Genomic DNA, 21,157 nt, shown 5'->3' with positions numbered 1-21,157 from the left:
GGGGGGGACGGGGACGGGGGGGTACGGGGACGGGGACGGGGCGGGGGGGGAGGTGAGGCGGGGCCGGGCGGAAGGCACCGCCCCGGAAGCGCCGTCAGGGCCGGGTGGAAGCGGCCGCGCGGGCGTTTCCTGTTTGGGCCGGGGGCGGGCGGGCAGCTCCGCCATGGCGTTCTCGGAGAGCCAGCTGAAGAAGATGCTCGCCAAGGTAGCGCCGCGGCGCGGCGACGGCTGCCCCCGGCGGCGGGGGGGCGCGGGCTGAGGGGGGCGGCGGGTCGGGGGACCGCGGGGGCGTGGGGAAGGGAAGGAAGCCGTACGGTCAGCTTTGTGCCTCAGGACCCGAAAGCCGTGGCAAGGTGAGGCGTTATTCCTCGCCGGGCTCGCTTGGAGGCACGTAGTGACGGCTGTGGTGTTCTGCGGGCGAAAAGCGAGCCTCGTCCAGCTGCTGGGAGTGACAGCCCCCGAGGTACCCAGAAGTACCCATCTCTAGGCACCTAACGGGAGTTATGGGCTTTGTTCTGGGGGATGTTGTTGTAATAAAGTTCAGTCGTATTGTTTGCACAATGTAAACGTGACATATGGTAGACAAGGATCTGATCAAAACGGATGGTCCTTCACCTGCAAAGGATCAGAAGCACCTCTCTTGTTGTCAGCTCGAAAATGAATGCTGAATGCTAACTCGGTGCCAGCAAGTGACAGTGTGTTTGTATTCACCTGTCTTCCATTAATGAGTGACTGACATGCCACGGGAGGTGGGGCGAAAGAATCAAAGCTGACCCCTTGTCCTCATCTCTTTTCCATTCCACCCTGCCTCACCCCCATTTTATTGCCCCCAGTGCCATCTGACTTTCTGTAGGTAAGTTCAATGAAAGGTGCAGTGAATTGAGCAGTTCATGAAAAGTGAAGTTACTGTTTCAGCACTTTTCTGTATTTTTCAATAATAGTTCCACTTTCTGTTCTATAGAGGAAATCTAAGGAGTAGGCGTAGCTGTGTGTGAGATACCAGAACACTAAGCCCAGGCTTGGGAGAACACAAACACATAGTTTAATTTCAGGTATTGACCTGCTGCCTGATCCTGGCAAGCTTCATCTCTTTGCGGCCTGTTACCTGATATGTTGAATGAGGAAGATGCATTTGCCATCTGATATTTGAGGAGGAAAAAAAAAAACCCAAACTTAAAAATCAAGGGTTTAGAGTAATCAGTTTTAGCTAGCTCTATAGAGATCGCTAGGATCTTGCATTTTCCAGAGGGATTTTGGCATTTCTTGGAAATCCTCAGCTACTTCCTATATGAACATAGAAAAAGATTGTTTTGTAATATCAGTATTACTATGTCTGCTAAGCAAGCAGGCACTGTTTTTGTCTGGTTTTTGATTAAACCGACCTGGGACCCTTGTGCTACAAGCGGACTTAAATCCTTATTTCAAATCCTTATGTTTGGTAGGAGCTTCTGTTAGTGAAAGCCTGTTTTGGTTTTGTTCTTTTTGTTCTTTTTGTTCTTTTGATTGTGCCAATCTTCTTGAGCCTACATCCTGTACTGTAAGGTGGGTTCCTATAAACAATCCCCTCTTTTTTTTACATGGCTGGAGAAGTGTTCTCACTCCTGCTGTAGAACCACATCTGGTGATGGGGGCACTCACTGCCCTTCTCCAGCCTGGCCTCACTCTGCCCTTGTTTGAAAGTTGCACTTGTGGGTAATGGGATCGTTTATGTGACAGATTTCCCCTTTCATGTTAAAATTTGAGGTACTTTTGACTTGCTTTCTGAGTTACTAAGCTTGGACTGGAGGAAGGCCTTAAAATTGTCCTGTGTAAATAGATATTAGATATTTTATCACATTCGTTAATGAGTAAAATCCTGGAGTTGCAGCTTTTGGTAGACTAAGGTGTTAGGGGAAGTGACGGGGCATGCTCAGCCCAGCTTCTCAAGGAATAGTTGTGATGCCCAGTGGTAGCATCTATGTCAGTCTCTGTAGATATTAGAAAAAAGTGTTAGTTTCCAAGTTTCACAACTCAGGGGTGTTTGTCAGAGCAAAGGTGACCCTTAGCCATGGCACCAGGCTTTGCTTTTGGATAACGTTGGAATTCATTTGTTGCCAACGTCTGTGTGTGTTGGGTTTCAGGCTGCATTGTGGAGGGTCATGGAGGAATGAAGGGACGCTGTCTGTGGTCCTTGAGACACCTGAAGATTGCCTTTTTACAGAGCTGCACCACCTGGTGAAACCAGCTCTCTGCTGGTCAGGAGCATCTCCTCCATTGTCTGGGGGTTCTTGTTCTGAGACTTGAGTTCTGTGCTGAGACTCGCTCCCTGCTCCCAGGGAAAGCAAGGGGATGAAACTGGTGGTGTTATCGATAATATGGTGCCTTGAAATGTCTGCTTTCTAGTTAGCAATAATAATAGCAATTATAATAATAGCAATTGATTAGTGCTGTGGTACCAGTGCTATGAAAGTGGTCTGTGAGGTTCAGATTGTACATAGCTGTGCATGAGGAATGTTTAAAATGTCACACTGTTGGTTCAGAGATGCAGGTGGGTTTTTTTGTTGTTGTTGTTTTATAGATCCCTTGGCCATGACAGTATTTGTGGTATTCATTTGTTTCTCATAGTTATCCTTTGTTTTCTTCATATTTGTATTACAAATTGTATTAAAAACTTTAAAACTGCACAAAATTCTTTAGAGCGTTTCTACTTTGGGGTTATTGTATGTGTCCAGAAGAGGATTCAATAACTTTCCTTGCTTTTCTATATGAAGTAGATTTAGTTTTTTTGATAATGGCGTGTGGGTAATTTTAATTTCAATCAGAAGATATCAAGCGTTTGTCAGTTGGAAAGGTATATGGCAGTTTGTTTCGCAGAACTTCTGGTAAATACCATGTCTCAGTATTTGGCTTAGCTTAAAATATTACATTGGTAATGGTAGAACATCAATGAAAATGTGATAGCTTTCCCAAAACTACTTGATCTGTGGACTGTTATTTAAGAATAAAAGCATCCTAACATATTGTTAAAATTGGGTAAATTATATAGGAAGTGGAGTGCAGAAGAATGTCTGTATATTATCAGTGTAAACTCTCATAAATGCAGGTTATTTTGTGAAACAAAACCAAATTAAATTACAGTGAAGCTTTAGGCTCTGAAAATATTCTTTCTGTATGTTTTCTAGTACAAGTACAGAGACCTCACTGTGCAGGAGACGACCAGTGTTATTACTCAGTACAAGGACCTCAAACCTGTTATGGATTCATATGGTAAGTCTGCGTGACAAAGTTTTTGTTACTGAATTGTTGTTGTTTTACATATATTTGGTAGCTTTTGTGGGAATTAAGGAGATTAAAGCTAGAATATAGAATTTTAAGATAATCTTTTTGATCTTTGACATCAACACTTCCCTGGAAACAGACGGTAATACAGAAAAGTTAGCTAATGTGCCAAGGAGTGTTGCATTTTGCCACAGTTAAAATTTATTTGATCGCTCGGAGGTTGGTACTCTGGAAATCGCTGGTATCGTATGAATTGTGGGGGTTTTACCCTGCTGAGCAGCTAAACTCCACCCCAGCTGCTTTCTCACTTGCCATCCTCTAAAGAAGAGGGTTCAGCTGCTCAGCAGGTGAACCCACCACACAAATTCAGCTTTGTTGTGATGCAAAGACATTTTTGGAGTTCTGTCTATTTAGAAAGTACAGTAAGTTAATGTACAAGTACTTCATTAAAAATGAATATCTGCGGCAGTGCTTTAAAAAGTATGAGGAAAGCAGTCATGCATATAGAAAACTGGTATGAGGGGTTTGTAATGTAAATTAACAATGACTTAATCACTGTTAGCTTTTTTTAAAGGCTTTGTGTAAATTTCAGTATGTTAAAATGCAATTTAGGGTCAGTTTCAGAGGGTTGAGGGTGTGATTTCTCAAAATACAGTGAGCCAGTGTAGCTGCTGATCACCTTCTGTTATTGTGGGGGTGAGGCCCTGGCACAGGCTGCCGGGGGAAACTGTGGACGCCCCAGCCCTGGAGGTGTTCAAGGCCAGGCTGGATGGGGCTCTGGGCAGCCTGGGCTGGTGGGAGGTGTCTCTGCCCGTGGCAAGGGGGTTGGAATTAGATGACCTTTAAGGTCCCTTCCAACCCAAACTATTCTGTGATTATCTCTGTCACCTGTAGGATTCCTCTGTGAGACAGTTCATATTAATAAAATATGATAAAAAAATTCATAGTACTTTGCTTTCTAGATTACAGTCTGGATCGACAAGAATTGAGGAGGGATGTAGGCAGGTAGAAGATAAATGAGTTTTAACTTGAAGTGCTCCAAGCCAGCAGCTGTCATGGAAGTAAAAAATATATATATTTTTATATTAATAATAATATAACAGTAATAATAAATTGTGCAGTGGCCAGAGAATCAAAAGCAATCGTGAAAAGTCTGTGGTTGGAATCCCCTACGCAAGTTTGCAATTACGATGGAGTGATCAGAATTCCAAATAGCACTGAGCTGTAGCAAGAAGCTTGTTTGTTACCTCTCTCTTCCTAAGCTTCCTTGGAAGGTTGAGCACAGAACTACTTACAGATGGCTGGTACTGTTTGGAGCTGTGAAATGAGCGATGAGAAAATAGTTACGTTGCTGTTGAGATAATTTTCAAGTTTGTAGTAATAAAGAAGTATATACCCCCCATATAAGTCCTGACGTGTTCTGTCTACCTTTGTAGAACATTAGCAAAATAATTGTATATGGTCAGCTACATTTGAAGTATGACTAGAAGCTTTCAGAAGAGACTAAGAAAATAAGTTTTATTACCAAAAGTTGATTTATTAAGCCAAGAGTAATCCATTGTTTTGAAACCTATACACAGTGACTCAAAACTGAGGTCAGGGTTCCTGTGCTTTTTGTGAACAAAGATCGAGATGTGGCTGCAAGTCAAGTGTTACGCCTTTCTTCCTCTTCAGTGTACTATTTGGTTAAATTGCCTTTAATGGTGATGTAACAAATATAATGCCTGTGACCAAGTAGTTCTTGGTAGTCTTGCTGACATGCTTGTTTGGAGAAAGCATAAGGAATTCTCTGTAATCCTCAGATAAAAGTTGTTACTTTTAAATTGAATTGAAGTTATCCTTGTAGCAGTTCTTATGATGAGCAATTTGTATGGTTCCTACATGTTCTACTTGGACTCTGAGGAGACAGTTTTATTCGCGGTGAAGGTAGCTTGACAGCAGTCAGTCAGTGTTTTCTCAGAAATACATTAGTCGTAAGCGGTTACCTCACTGTAGACGACCATTTACTAGTCCGTAGATATGGAAGAGCAGAACTTTTCAGTGTACTTACTTACAGGTAACTTCTGGGTTTACACTAATAAATAGATAGGATATAACCTGAACAGAGATCAACACAACAAATGGGTTTCCTTTAAAAACACTGTTTGTTCCCTTTCAGTTTTTAACGACGGCTCGTCTAGAGAGCTGATGAGCCTGAGTGGAACCATTCCGGTGTCTTACAGAGGTATGCTATTATTATTGTCAATAATAATCATCAATATTGCCACCGTTATATTCCCGAATCACATTTAAAACTGTTCAGATTTTAGTGGTTCAACTTCAGTACTTCCGTGATCGCTATTTTTGTGAAATCCTTTACTTAACCACAGTATATGTGCCCTAGCTTTGCTGTGGAATAAAATTTTAGTCTGCATCATTGCTTCTTCATGCCTGTACAGCTCTGTAACTTGTGTTTATCTTTCAGTACTGCGTGTGTTTCAACTTCTCTAATTGAATGTTGCAAACCACTTATTGCTGCAGCTAAGGATAATTCAGATTAGAATCTTGTAATGTTACATTGAGGAATAAATGAGGTAATGTATTAGTGGTAAACAGTAATTGTAAATGAAAGTTAAATTATTCTGAGTTCATCACCATATCAGGAACTCTTCATTTGAGTGTTATTAGTAGATACTGGCTTCGACTTGTGTCAGTGCAGTTGAATTTACTGGTGATATGAGTTTTAAAAATCTGAATGCAAAAGAACAGGACTTCTAAAATCTTTCAAAACCTCTTTTTAGGTAACACATACAACATCCCAATTTGCTTGTGGCTGCTGGACACCTACCCTTTCAACCCCCCAATCTGTTTTGTTAAACCCACTAGCTCAATGACAATAAAGACAGGGAAGCATGTTGATGCAAATGGAAAGATATACCTTCCTTACCTGCATGAGTGGAAATACGTAAGTATAAGGAACTTGAAATTGTTAAATTACTCTTCCAAATTTCTTTAGATATTTGTACCATTTATAACAAAAAGCATAGTCCTATTTACTTGGCGTCTTAAACCATTTTTTTAAAGAAAGCAACTGCTTATTGTTTTTAATGTCTTAAAGTTTGGAATGTTGTGTTCTCTGTTGCCTGGTTAATTGTGCCTTTAGTGGCAGCTTGTCTGATTAAAAAGTGCAACATGGGCTTCCTTGCCTGGCAGAACACTGATATGAAGATAAGAATATTTACTGTGAGATAAGAGTATTTACTCAAGGCAAATTACAAATTCTGTGAAGCATCTCTTGGTTGACATTAATCCGTGATGAAAATGGACTGCTGCATGAGCATTTGGACTACTTGAGGCACACTTTGCTGGAGCTCTGAGTATATGTATTTGCTTTACTAATAAATAAAGGCATTGAGCAGTACAGGTTTCAGAGAAGTTTTGACCAAAGCATGGATATTTAAAGAAAATAAAATATGCTGACAAGGTCAGAAGAACTTGACAAGATGCACAGGTCTATCAAAAGTGATTAGCAGCAATAAATTTAATAAGCATGGGTGGTAGTTCAGCACTTGTGTGGTAATAGTGGAAAGATCAGCACATAGGTCTTGCACAAGCGGGAGGATCATCTAAGATGCAGATAATATGGAATTGATTTTACTTGAGAGGTTGGTAAGAATAAAATAAATTTGGTTTTTAAATTACTGAGTGGATTGCAGAGATAAGAAAATCAAGAAATAGGGTGCTTAATCTAGTACTGCATTCATGAAGCTTGCCTTTCATTTGGACAAATGAAATCATACCTATAAAAAAGTAGTTACAAACTGTGAGAAAACCAGTGTAGTTATACTTAAAGGAGGTTTACATGCAACTCCTTAAATGGGCTAGATTATTTTCTGTTTAGCCATTCTGAACCGGAGCAAAAGCTGTGTTGTATTAACTTGGAATGTCTCAAAACTTACTGATCTGTGCTTTTTTTGTGTGGAAGAGCTGATTTAAGTTTCAAGAAATTATTATAATCCATCATTGTGCAGTCATCTGCAGTCGTTTATTGCCCTGTGGTTGATATGGCACCACATGCTAACCAGGTTATTCTGGAGCTAAATACTCAGAATCGTGTATTCCTCTGTACTGTTTTGAATACCAGTTAGCTAGGTTGCAATCTGTAAAGGAATCTATAAAGAAAGTTAAATATACATGTGTGTGTGTTTGTGTATATGCATACAAATAAAGGAAAGGATGGCTTTTCAGAGCTGATAGAACGGTACCATGTTGTTGTTAGAGTCAGGTAAACTAACTGCCAGCAGAAATCAACAACTTCTGATTCGCTTATCCTCACAGCCTCAGTCAGACTTGCTGGAACTGATTCAAGTTATGATCGTGGTGTTTGGTGAGGAACCTCCAGTCTTTTCTCGGCCTACTGTTTCAGCAGGCTACCCACCATACCAGGCAACTGGCCCACCAACTAGTAAGTGGTTGTGGCTACCGATTTCCACAAATGCTCTTGTTAATATTCCAAAGTGTGGTGGTATTCTGCATGGTTTGTTGAGAAATTATACTACGCTAAAGTGGCTTTCTGTACTGGTGGATAATGAATTCACTTGTGCTGTGCTACACCTTTTTGATCTATTGGAAGAATGTATATGTTTGGGTTTTTTTTGGCTTTTGGAAGTGGGGAAAAAGTAAGGTTGTATTATGCGGGGGGAAGCAGAAAAAGATAAAACAAACGAACAACACACACACTTTCCCTCCCCCCAAATCAAAACAACTGCTAATGTGTCAACATTCAGGGATATCTTTAAAAAGACATTATTGAGATAACTGTATCTTAATGGTTTTTGTATTTTGATAATACAAGTACATCTGTTAAGAACTTCCTGAAACATTTCGTATGCCAGAATCCTACGGCTTGTGTTGCCCATGTGCACAATCATATTTGTTTGTCTTTTTAATAATTGCTGGCTGAAATGAAAACAAAAACCTGCCTCATGATTTTTCAGGCTTCTCTGTTGATTTGGTACTCTGATTTAGGACACATTTTATTGCAAAAACTCTCAAAAATGTTTAAAATATTTTAATATTTTAAGTTTATAAATTTCTGGAAGCAATTTAATTTAAAGACTGAGGATGGGGGGGGAGAAAAGTGGGAAACAGAAAAGAGAAGACTGAATTGGACGGGAAGAAAACAGTAGAGTAGAGCTACTCATGAAAGACTAAGGGGGGGAAGCAGATAAGCTGCAGAGTATTTAATGGTATTGTAACAGTTCTACTTAATTCGTTGGTAGGCTGATTTTAGTTGGGGTTATATTTTTGCAGTTTTTAAGGCTGTGTGTCGTTTTGAATGAAACAAGTCTTTTATGAGGTCATAGTTGCATCTAAAAAAAAATTAGTCATTACAATTCACAGAGAAAACTTTATATTAAGGTCTTAGTCTCTTAACACATGAGAAGAGGGGTAGCAAACGTAAATGGGACCATTAGAGATAGTTGGCTATAGGTAAGTGTTTGGGGCTTTTTAGCTTGTCAGTGCTAACCTTCCTAACCATGAGAGCACTAGATAACTCAACAAACAAGCTGTTGTGATTTTCCAGGAACAGCAGGTGTCAGCACAGTGTAGTTTTAGTGGAGACTGACCTATATTGTGCTTTCAGGGAGGATCAACTGAAACATCACACTGTTTTGTTCCTTTGTAGTCACTTGTGGCTAGTATAGTTGAAGTAATTTTAATGGAAATGTTTCAGGATTTTCACATTATTAATAGCTGCTTAGATTTATTACAGTATTATTAGAGTAGTTGTTTTTTCATTTTAAAGGCAATTGGTCTCATTTTTAAGTTCTAGATAATGCTGTTAAAGAAATAAAGCACTTTAATTAAAAAAGTTAAAATTTAGAAGTCCTGAATCATTTGAAAGTGCTTGAGGATGTAGGTAGCTAGGTAGGCTTAAAAAAAAAAAAAGTAAAATGGTAATATTCCTAAAATTACTATAAATATGTAATAAATTCTAATCATAATTTTTATAATAGAATCAGATTTCTAAGAAAAAACTTGAAATAGCTAAGGCTATGTTAAAGCCTTAGACAGTTATATTTGCTGGTAAAAGTTTTTTAGAAGTATAACTTCTAAACGGCAGAAATTGCTAAACAGCATGATTGGATTGCTAAACAGCTAATCAGCTGTTAAGCCTAAATACTGTGAAGGTACTTAAGTTATATGCTCATAATTTAGTGAGTAGAGAACAATAACTCATTAGAAAGGTTATTTTCTTTTTCTCATCTCTAATATAAAACATGAAGACAATTCGTCAGGTCTGTCATCTTTAACACACCCATTTTTTGAGTTCTCTTGCTGCAGAGACTTTCTTATGCATTCATGATTTACTTAGTACAATTCCTCACTGTGTTTTTAATTTGATATACTTTTTTATCCATGCATTGGTGAATTTATATTTAAAGCAATTAAGAAAATAAATATGCAGTGAAAGATGTTCTAACTAGCAGTTCTAAGGAATGTGTGATGTTCTTTTCCTCCAAAAATACGTGAAATCGTTATTTTGTTTAGCTTCCTATGTGCCAGGCATGCCAGGTGGAATAACTCCCTATCCACCGGGAAGCACTGCAAACCCAAGGTAAGAACTATTTTAACCACTTTGCATCATCATTTATATAACAGATGGTTTCACTGAATAGAATCTAGTCTCATTTCTATTCCGTTTCTTACGGTGGATTTGGATCTCGTTATTTATCTCCTAGTTGTCATGTCTGCTATGTGTGCTCGTGAGTGAGGACAGAACTCTTGTCAATAGCCAAAAGAAAGTTTGAGACAGGTGTAGTTTTCTTACTGTTGTTTAAACTGTATTGTAGTTAGGTGAAAGTTATGTTTTCAAAATGATTACCTAACTCAACGTTCTCTTGCTTCACTTGTATAATGAATTTGGTTTTATAAGGTTATGCTTGATTGCTATATAAAGGCACGTACCCTCAACTGGGCAATTCAAGTAATTGGACAAAACAATTGTAGGATTAATGGGAACCTTCATGTGTTTTCTTCCTCCCTATGCCCGATCTTGTTCCACAGGCATTAAAAACTGACAGTGAGTCACAACAGAGTACCTCCTGGTAATAGTTTAAAGAGTAGTTTGGAATGAACTTGTAGTCTTCCACAATATTCTTTGGCAGTTAGAAGAGGAGCAGTTTGTACTTCGGCTTTGGCTCTGCTCTCACCATTAGTGTTCCATTTTATAGCAAAACCTGTTTATCACAGCGTTACAATCTCCATTCAGAAAGTTCTGCTAACCCAGTTTTCTCTGGCCATCGTGTTTTCACATGTAGATATGACTCTGTGTGTCAGAGTCATACAGCAGAGAACTGTTGTTGAAGAAATTAATGACTGTCTTTTAGAAAATAAAGAATATTTAACTTAGAATTTCACTTGGATGATTTTAGAACTTTTCAGCGAATACATATTGCTTTAAAGTGTACTTTTATAAGATAGATTTTTAGAAGATGAGAAATTCTTAGCAGCAGGAAGTTAACCTTACCCCCAAAAGGTTAAAATTTCAAAGACCAAGAGGCACTTCAGAATGTAATTACCATCTTTGTGAAGATTTCATTTAAGTAGTTGTAAGTAGCTAATACTCTAGAAAGATACCTAAATCTTAAGTAACTAACAAAACTAATTCAGAGCACTCTAAGAGAACTTGAAGGGCACAAAATGATTTTAAAAGCCTTCTATTAATATGAAATAAAACATTTGCTTTAAGTATGTTATGTAAAAAAGTGAAAATGAATAAACCTTTTCCAGAATGATTACAGTTCTTTCTTAGCAAATAGCAAGATGTTGATTGCCTTCTACCTTAAGTTTTTCACACAGTTTTTCTTTTCATTATTAACATCCTTGTGTCCTGATTCTATTAAGAGCATATGAGGAGTTGCTATAGTATATAACATTTAGATTTAAGAAAAAAAAAAGTAAGCATTGGGGTGTATGTTTTAAGGAGCGAAAAACAGGGATTTTTATAAGTTTTTAGGGCAATTTTTTGCCTCCTAAATAGACCTATTTATAGTGTTCTTAATGTATTTTGCATAGCATTTTTGCATTTACATGAAACAGTTCAGTAGTCTTCCTGTTAATATTCTTATACTATTAAAAATTATTAGAATTGATTTTTTTTGTCAGTTTGGAGCTAGAATTATTAGCTTTGGATAGTTTAGGATAGTTCAGAAAGTTTGGATAGTTTAGATAGTTTGGATAGTTTAGAAAGGAAAGTTAGACATTAAAAGGCAAGATTGAGTGATTAAAGAGAAATTGCTATGATCCAAATGCCTGACCAGGAAATAACTAGGTAGGGCTTCAGATAAAATGGCATCATCTTAAATTATATGAGGAAGACAAGTTGTGAAAGATGTTAATGTGAACAGGAAAAGAGAGAAAGTATAATGTGGCCTGCAGTTTAAGCATTTTATTATGTCAATAAGTATTTAATATGGAGACATAAAGGTGATATGCTAACATTATCTAACTATTTGTAAAATATCACCTATGTATATCTTTCTTTGTCAAAGCAGCTACCCAAACTACCCTTATCCAGGTGGTGTTCCGTTTCCAGCAACCACTAGTGTTCAGTACTACCCTTCTCAGCCTCCTGTGACTACTGTTGGTGAGTAGCTTTGAAAGTATCTCTTTGAATTGAAGCTTCCCACTGAAATTGATATGCAAAGAGAGACAATGGGAAAAGGAATTTATTGTTCTTAACCTGACCTTCTAAAATACTGATCTTGAACAGAGGAAAAAAAAAATGTTACTTGAGGAAAGAATATAACACATTTTGCATCCTTTGCCTTTCACTTTATTCACTCAGTTTGTTAAATTCCTGGCTGTATACGATACATTGTGTCTGCTTTCTGAATATGTTGAAAAAAGCAGTACATGTAACCACCTTAAGGTGTTTTTCTTCCCCCTCACCCGGTAACCGCAGGTGGCTTTTGATTGTATTGCTCTTTGTTCATGGTCTTGGCTTTTAAAAATGCTTTTGTCCTCACTTAATCATCTACTAGTCTCAATTTATATATATACTTATACTTTTACTCAAAAAGTCCTAAAGCAGAGGTTTTCAATGAATTTGGGATAAACTTGTTTTTTATTGCATCTTTCTTCTTCTGCCTCTTTGCTTCGTGACATTACCTACTTGTTAGTATGTAATATTCTTTCTTCCCTTCAGCAGCAAGACATAGGATATTAACTCATATCTTTTCCCATTTTGCTGCTTGGTTGCCCTGTGTTGGCAAAAATAAACTAGCTTGGCTTCTGTTCTGTCCTTCATTTTTAGTGTGAGTATGCGTAATGGATTGGGAACCGGTGATAAATATCTAATTAAGTAGGAAGGTGGTGCAGTGACTTTGCAATTGGGTAGTCCTTTTGGAGCAGTTACGTGATAAGGATACAGACGCTTCTGTCACCTTGGTCAGAATATCAGTCATTTGTAATCTCTTGCGCTGCAATTAAAAAGCACATCCACAGGTTCTTAATTTAATGTGTAAGCTCACAAATATTTATACATGTTCATCACTCCAGAACCATGTGTATTTTGAGGCTTTAGTTCACCTTCTTGGGAACAAGGCAAGCTCACAGATTGGTGAAGGAAGATGGTTGCTTCAACTTACTCTTAAAAAAAAGTGAGTTGTTCTGTTGTTCTACAACTAAGAAACAAGAAGTCATATTTTGCACTTTTTGAGCCTCATCCCATCCTTCATGTCCAAGTTATTTCAGCTTTCTGAATTACAGAAGTGTTCTCCGTTGGCTGTTTAGTGGTCATTTCCACTCTGAGGTGATGTGTGTGGCTACTGTACACTCTACAAGAAAGCTGCTGTCCCAGCCAAGGCGCATTCAGTGTTGCGGGGGTTGCTGGCTCCTTGAGGGTTGGTAGTCCCCAGTGGCTCTCATTGTCAGACATGCAGTAGGCTGTTAGGAACCTTTCTAGCGAACATCAGCTTTCTGCAGCATCTCTCAAAGCAGATTCAGTTTTGATTTTATGTGGTAGAGTTAATTTAAAATATAGATGTCATATTTAACTACTTTTCTTCCTTTTCATTCCCAGTGAAGATGAACAGAGGTGGAGTATCTTCCAAGTATTATAGCAGAGTTTTCACAGGTCCTGAGTTAGGTTGTCTGGTATCATGTTGTAGTGCTGGATTTTACAGTGGCAATTTAACATTAGATGGCTTCCTTTGATGCAGCTAGGTAAAAGTCATGCACCTGCTGTGTATGGTTTATCTCATGCAACATGAAATGCAAAGATGTCCCTTTAATCGTCCAGTGTATTTACAGTAAACTTCTTTTACTTTAAACTGCAAACGTTTATTTCCTATTCAGATTTTTTTCTGCTGTTGTTGGACTATGGTTTATCATACTAGCTTATTGGGAACGTAGCAGGAGCTAAAATTTGAGAATTTTGTTTGTATGGTGGCAGGGTGTTTCCTTTAGTGAGCCTAGTTTGGATTGAATGAAAATACAGAGTAGCTTATTTTTTTTAATAATAGCCAGTTTTTCAAGTAGTCTTTCAGTTGTTTTTTTTTTTTCTTTCGGTTCCGTCATCTGCCATGAATTACCTGATGCAGCTCGTAGTGCTTCTCTAAGGTCATGTCTGAAACCAGACTCTGCCTGGTAAAGGTTAAGGGTTTCAGTGCTCTCTGCATTTACAGGCTTTGTGCCATAAAATCTGCCCCAAGCTGGGCTAATTATGGAAGTGACAGAAAATGCTACGGGTTCATGCTCTTTAGGAAGACATATAGAATCTAACTGATGGTCCTTCATATGTGCAAAGACCTTTTTCTTACCTGTTGACGCTTGTATGAGAACTTTCATTGTTAGGTGTATTGTGACTTTTTTTTTCTGTCCTGCTTTACTGTTAAAGCAAACCTTTTAAAAATATCCCAGAGTGAGAGATATCAGAAAAAAAAGTAGAATTGATTGCTAGGTCTGGCGTGTTAGAGATTAATAATACTGTCCAAAGTGAACTTTATTATTTTAAAATTACGCAAATTCTGTTGCAATTTTTATGTAAGAAACATATCAGTAATTGTTCCGCTTGTTCCGCTTAGCAGTGGAGGTCCGAAAAATTCTTTGGATGTTTTAAGGATTCTCTGAGGTGTGTGGTCTTGTCAACTACATTTTGCTAGTATAACAGTACCAACAGGTACTCGAAATACAATTTGTTTTTTTTTTTTTTTAAACAGTTATGCTCAGACCCTAACAGAAAACTGTTATTTTTTTTGATTCAGATGTTTTTTTTGTCTTAAGGTGGAACTGAAATTTTTAGACAGCATGTTCCAGATTGTTGCTGGTTATCAGGAAGATATGTACCCTAATCAAAGATACTCTGCTGATGGAATTTCACTGAAACAGACCACCTTTTTCCTTATATTATTGTAATTTTATTTGGGGTTAAGGTAGTAGTCCAGTTTTTCAGTACTACTAACAGCATACTCAAATGTGTTTATCACTGTTTATCTTAGTGTACTTAAATGGAAAAATACTAATCTTGGAACTACTGTGTTTAAATGGCAAAATTAACGTACAGTTAGAGTTGCTTGCTTGCTTTTGCTTCTTCTGAGGTCTTGTGGTTATTAAGAAAGATGTAGAGATTGGTTGGATTTCAGCTGATTTGAGACATCTTCTCAACATTTGGGAAAGAAGAACAAGAGATATGTTAAGGCTTTTGTCTTTAGCAATGTAAGATAGATGAGATCCTTGATGAGTATTTTTTCAGTTCTGTTATCTAGAGAACTGAGAAGTATGATGTATGTAATGATGTAAGAACTTCAGGGTTTTAATGGCTACATATCTTGATAAAAAGATATTTTTGGTACAATTTATTTCTGTGAATTTCCCTTCCAGTTACAGAACTTCAGATCTCTCTGCATTTCATCCATAGAAATTGGAGGATTTGGACACAAAAAATTGCAATAATTCTTGCTTGCTTTATTAGTAGTTATAGTTAACTGAAACTTGACCTTAAAAGGTGTAAGGCACAAGCATGGGAAAACTGCCTCTGTTTTTTTTTTCTAATAGAAGAATGGTTGAAGTGGTTTCTGAGGAATACTGGTACAATCCAGCAACCAGTAGCCAATTCACATTCCCTAGAGCAATCTAAGTTTTCATGATCTGCAGACAAGCAAAACTTTCTGAGGTCAATATTGAGAGTCCACCTTTTTTATTTTAAAAGGTGGAAGTCGCACAGACTCTTGAAATAAGGTAGTCTCACTGAAAGGCTGACTTGCAAAAGCAATAGGTAATATTTAGGCTTAAATGTGAAAGCCTCTAATGTTTTAGACGGTGAGGGATTAGTGAAATGTGTTAAATTTACTATTATTTATGGATGGAACTGTGATTTAATGAATTGAAATTACAAGTTGTACCTAGCAATCATCTACATAGTAACCTCAGTTACATAGCAGCATCAGCTGCTGTTTTAACTAACACTGATCAATTTAGAAACTAATTACATAATACAAGAACAATAGTGGCTACTGATTTGTTTCACTACTACTAAAATAACTCTTTTTAAGTTTCTGGGCACCATGAACCAAGTGAAACTGATAAATTAGTATAACTGAGATCAAATTGTATTTCATCATGTATTCATGATATCATGAAATACATGTTATTCATCATGTATATGTACATATATGTATATATATCATGTATATGCATGATATTCATCATTCATCATGTATTTCATCATGCTGTAGCTAAAATAGAGTAGAATATTTGGTCACCTCTGTTAGAATCGTAAAATGAATTTCACAGGACCTCCGTAGGCTTGATTTAATGCTTTTTATGCAACTAACATAAAAGAAATGTTTTGTCCAGGGAGAATTTTTACAGGTTCTTCGTGGTTGCCTTTAGTAAACCTCTTCCTCCCTCTCCCATCATTACGTTATCATCCTGCAGAAGTTATTTTTAAAAAAAAATGTAGGCCCAGTATAATACGGAACATCTTTCTAAAAGTCTGCCATCTACTTTTAGTCTGCTAAAACTTCTCTATAAATGATATGCTAATATAATTGATTTGCATTTCTGTTTTTAGTAAATATTGCTTGTTAAAGGAAGATTATCTTAATAAACCAACAGATGTTCTGTACGAATACTGATTGTTTTACTGTCTTCCCATGCCTGCCCTAGGCTGGCTGAAAGAGAAAGATAATTGTGAAACTAACTGTAAAGAGTAGAGCATGTTGTAGGTTTTGAATCAATGTCCAGTAACTTGTCAGCTAGGCCCTGTCAGAAATAGAAAACAGCAGTAGTTAAAATCTTTTTCATTGTCATTATTTCTGTTAGCATAGTGTCCATCTATTTTTCATGAATCTTTAAAATAAGTAATTGGTAAGCCTCCAAATAGAGCACCTCCAGGCAAATTTTCTGTCTTAGGCCAGCTGTTATATTATTTGTGATCGAACACATGTATCTGTTAATTCCTACAGAGTTTACTGGAAATTCAGTCATCTTTCAAAGACTTAGGCTAACAACATTTGTAGATTTTAGGGGAAAATGGCCATCCTATTTTTAAATTAAAGCAATTCCTGTGGACGCAGGAATAGTAAAGTGGATAAATGGATTCATACTCTTAAATTTACTTGTTGTACACATTAATATTTCTTTTTATTGCTCTGTGGCCTCTTCATAGCTTCTGAAAACTATTTTAGAAAACGTTTCTCTTACTATTCTGTATTGCGAAGTATACACAGCAAGATAGCCATTTTCTCCAAACTGGCTTTACATTGAAGACAGTGCAGAAGAGAGTTAATTTTGTGCTTGTGAATTTCCTTGTGCAGGACCCAGCAGAGATGGAACTATCAGTGAAGATACCATTCGAGCTTCCCTTATTTCAGCAGTCAGTGATAAACTGAGATGGCGGATGAAAGAAGAAATGGATCGTGCACAAGCTGAACTCAATGCCTTGAAACGGACAGAAGAAGACCTGAAGAAAGGACACCAGAAACTGGAAGAGATGGTAACTCGCCTGGATCAAGAAGTGGTAAGCGGAGATGAAACACTGCTCTATATCTGAGTATTTCTAGCAGGGAACAGAAGTATGCGACTAATTCGTATTTAGCATGAGAGAAATACCAAAACATCCACTGCACTGCTTTTCAAGTGTGTATTCTCTTTCTAAATTGAGGTGCACATGTTCAGGAGAGATGAGTTGGAAATAGCAGTGATCCTAAAACACATCGTGCCATGTCTTAAAAATGCTGTTGTTCAATAGTAAAGGAACAGTATTGATATTTTTGCCCATCCTCTCTGGAAAAGACGATGAGTGTTGTGGTAGTGTTTAATCACTGTGTCTCCATTTCTGGCTGATAATGTACAACAGTAGCACTGGAGAACATTGCAGTGTCTTAGTGCAGAGATGCTGATTTTAGTCACAGCTTCCTTGTATAACTCCAGTTTTCCTTTCCAAACAAGAGTCTCTCCTACTCCTTATGCTCAGAACATATTGCAAGTTTTTCATTAAGGTGTGATTTCTTCTTACTGTATCTGCTGCTTGCATTCTCGTTTGGGAGTAAGATTTTGGGACTAATGATCAGTTTCTGAAACAATCAGCTCAGTGTTCATATACTGTTTAAAAAAAAGTGACTGTTAGAAGTTGTAAATAAGGAGCAGAGAACAGGGAATACCATTATGTCATTATATAAATCTGTGATGTGCCCACAGTGAATGCAGTGTGTAATTGTAGTCTTCGCTATCTTAGAAAGGAAGGACATAATAGAACTGCAGATGTGTGATAAAAAGACAAGAAGGGTGATCCAACACATGAGCAAGCTTGCATTGAAGATATGACTAAGTAAGCTAGGACATAAATTTGGAAAAAGACGGAGCGGGTCGGGGGAAAAGTGGAATATGATAATGGTCTGTATGGCTTTGAGTAATATGAGGAGAACAGATGAGTATAGTTTCTTCCAGTTGGTTAGCTGTGGGACATGGAAAATATCGGGAAGCAAATTCAAACGGAGGTGTTTACTATTTCTCTTACAGATACAGATAAATTACAGTTACCATTGGTAAAGCCAGCATGTTTTGTTTGTTTCTTCTCAGTACAGCTTAGAGTTTGTGTGATGCTCAGCAGACTTATCTAGGAACTTACTACAAAGGACACATTTCCAAAGAAAATAATTATTTTGGCTTTGCTTTTTTATTATTATTATATTTAACTGCTTTAAACCATTGCTTTTCCTCATGTAGAACCTTCAAAACACTGAGGCTGTTACTGTGCCTTCTTTAAAATTAAAATTGATAATGGATTGACATGACAATCTAAAACAGCTTTTTAAATGATAGAATCTCGAATATATAGAGTGCTAGCCCTTTTTTTGTGAAAATCATAGTAAAGGTGTATAGAGATGTAAAGAATCAACTGGCATTTCTAAAAATATTGACAGTTATCAAGACAGCTTGACAGAAGATGACATTCAGCTCTCTAGAGCTAAGAAATAAACTTCTTCAATGTTTTTAGGCTGAAGTTGACAAGAACATTGAACTTCTCAAGAAGAAGGATGAGGAGCTCAGTTCTGCCTTAGAGAAAATGGAAAATCAATCAGAAAATAATGATATAGATGAAGTTATCATTCCTACGGCACCTCTTTACAAGCAGATCCTGAACTTATATGCAGAGGAAAATGCAATTGAAGACACCATTTTTTATCTTGGGGAAGCACTGAGACGTGGCGTGATAGATCTAGATGTCTTTTTAAAGGTAGGCTTCTTGGGATGGTTTAAGACGTGTTTCAAATGTGTTTAAATCCCTTGAACATTTGTGTTCAGCTTATTAATGATGTTTTCACTGAGTACAGAAGCACATATGGGTAGAAACAAAAGTTTTAAAAGAGGAATTTCAAAATTAACATGAAGGATCAATTTTAAAAGCATTATATAGATATGAACTCATCATTAGAAAGGTACAATAGTTTCAACACAAGCTTTCCTTTGGATTTAGATTACTGATTTTGGAGAAACTAAAGGTGACTAGAGTACTTAGTCAGCTTTTCACTTGCAGTCTATGGATGCATCTGCTGAGGCAAACAGTGGAGTGTTACACTGATAGAAATAAAAAGTGGAAGGAGACCTTGAGAAGCCAGCTAGTTGTGCACCTCTAGCAGAGACCTTCTTAGAGTATTTATTCCCTTTCTTTGCTGCGTGTGGTGGGTGGCACTTGAAATTAAAACAGAACTATTACTTTGAATATATTAATAACACTTTTTTGGAGAATGGAACTTCACAACATGGTTGTCTGAATTGGATCTGAAAAGTTAGTGTGCAAAAGTGTTACCCAGTGACCCCAACACAATGTTACAAGACTTACCAGTCTTCTCTCTTTCTAAGGGGTAGGTTTCCCCAAGTCACCATGTCAGCTTGGCTTTTAATATTCAGCAGACAATGCACCAGGTAGAAACATACTATTTCCTTCTTAGGTAGCTTGCTAGTTTAAAAAAAAAAAAAAAAAGTCTTCTCCCCCATGGGAAGTACACGTTGCGTCTCCTATATGGTAAGAACTTGTGTAGAACTAATTATTAAACCACAAAAATATACTATAGTGATTGCATTTGGTAGCCATTTACAATTATAAGCCAAGAAAATACCATTTGGAGAACTAATGCTTTTAGTGTTTCCAAAAATAAACATCCCGTTTGGGTCATGGACTATGTCATGTTTTCAAAATTTGGATTGCTGTAGAATTAAGATGTTTATCAGAACTTTTCCAATAGCCAGCTGTTCTTATTATTTTTTTCAGCATGTACGTCTTCTGTCTCGCAAGCAGTTCCAGCTGAGAGCATTAATGCAGAAAGCAAGGAAGACTGCTGGACTCAGTGATCTCTACTAAATTCTCAGACTTTAACTGGGAAGTTAGATTTACTTATGAAGCAGCCATCCTGTTGATTTTTCTCTTAATCGGTAGATGCCCAGAATAAGTTATTACATCATTCAAGTGTAAGATATTTTGAATCAATAATATATTTTCTTTTTGGTAAAGACTAGCTTTTATTAATGCACTTTCTATTTCCTGTAATCTTTGTGCTGGTGGACTTACGCTAAATAAAACTTGTTGCATATTTCCTCTATAGAATTGTGTACGATGTACTTTCTTTACAAACAGGCCTGGCTTATGGAGTGTCAGCTGAACCGTTCTTTTGTTTTACTTTTGAGATTTGGAAGATACTTCAGTGTCCTGAACTAGAATAATTCATGTTTGGTGTAACAGCTCTTGTGACCAATGAAAGCTGGAAACATTGAATTTTGAGGCCCTGCTGTTTGACCTAGCTGCTGTATTGACTGCCATCAGATCATGGTCATCCTGGACTGTATCTTACAGTACCCTAAGCCTTGCTGTGTATTGCTTTTTTTTTCTGTAGAAAATGCTAGGAAAAACAGAAGGGCCTCTACATTTGCACTGCCTGTGAGGCTGATAATGCTATGCACCACCATGCCATGAGAGGCAGAGGTTCTGGGAGCCCACAGTGAGAAGCCTCATGGTTAAACCCAACACGCTCTGCAGCAGAGGGTAGGTTGTGAGGGAGAGCATCACTCACCTTGGAGTGCTATAAGGATACGTGGTGCTGCTCTTACTGCCTCCCAGCAGCATGCTGCTCTCCTCCTCCATTTGTTTTTGTAAATTAAGACCCACAGGCTGCCTTAGCAAAGCTAGCTTGAAAACCAAAATTTCATGGTCTGAATGCAATAATCAGTATGGCTCAAAGCTGGGTCTTAAGGCTTTTCATGTTACAGTTGGATCTGAAAAAGGTTGTGGATCTTCTAAAAACTTTGAATAGGGCTTCATACCATCTTCCTGCTGTATGCATAAAACAGGTGCTCATAATTGCTGTTGCTGTGTGCTCTCATTCCAGGTGCTGTTTTGATCATTTAGATTGAA

At 37.6% G+C, this 21,157-nt stretch overlaps 1 protein-coding gene across 2 annotated transcripts; it reads left to right on the top strand.

The window, feature by feature from the left end:
• Positions 1 to 79: 79 nt before the first annotated feature.
• On the top strand, positions 80 to 20,353 carry TSG101 (tumor susceptibility 101). 2 transcript variants are annotated; one of them, XM_035539373.2, is made up of 10 exons: positions 80 to 205; positions 3,162 to 3,246; positions 5,417 to 5,482; positions 6,039 to 6,202; positions 7,576 to 7,702; positions 9,793 to 9,859; positions 11,799 to 11,890; positions 17,064 to 17,266; positions 18,746 to 18,985; positions 20,021 to 20,353. In XM_035539373.2, the coding sequence occupies exons 1-10, from the start codon at positions 164 to 166 to the stop codon at positions 20,108 to 20,110; spliced, it is 1,176 nt and encodes a 391-aa protein (XP_035395266.1). In that variant the 5' UTR covers positions 80 to 163; the 3' UTR covers positions 20,111 to 20,353. The 2 variants fall into 2 exon arrangements, with proteins under 2 accessions (XP_035395266.1, XP_035395265.1); XM_035539372.2 differs by having other exon boundaries at positions 11,796 to 11,890.
• Positions 20,354 to 21,157: the final 804 nt, after the last annotated feature.

The sequence above is a fragment of the Cygnus atratus genome, chromosome 5 (genome assembly GCF_013377495.2).
Source record: "Cygnus atratus isolate AKBS03 ecotype Queensland, Australia chromosome 5, CAtr_DNAZoo_HiC_assembly, whole genome shotgun sequence".
Taxonomy (NCBI): Eukaryota; Metazoa; Chordata; class Aves; order Anseriformes; family Anatidae; genus Cygnus; species Cygnus atratus.
This window is presented reverse-complemented; position numbering and strand designations above follow the sequence as displayed.

Coding starts and splice junctions, on each gene's coding strand:
- TSG101 (XM_035539372.2), top strand. CDS start 164: ATGGCGTTCTCGGAGAGCCAGCTGAAGAAGATGCTCGCCAAG. Junction 3,247..5,416: donor ACCTGTTATGGATTCATATG/GTAAGTCTGCGT, acceptor GTTCCCTTTCAG/TTTTTAACGACGGCTCGTCT. Junction 17,267..18,745: donor CTCGCCTGGATCAAGAAGTG/GTAAGCGGAGAT, acceptor CAATGTTTTTAG/GCTGAAGTTGACAAGAACAT.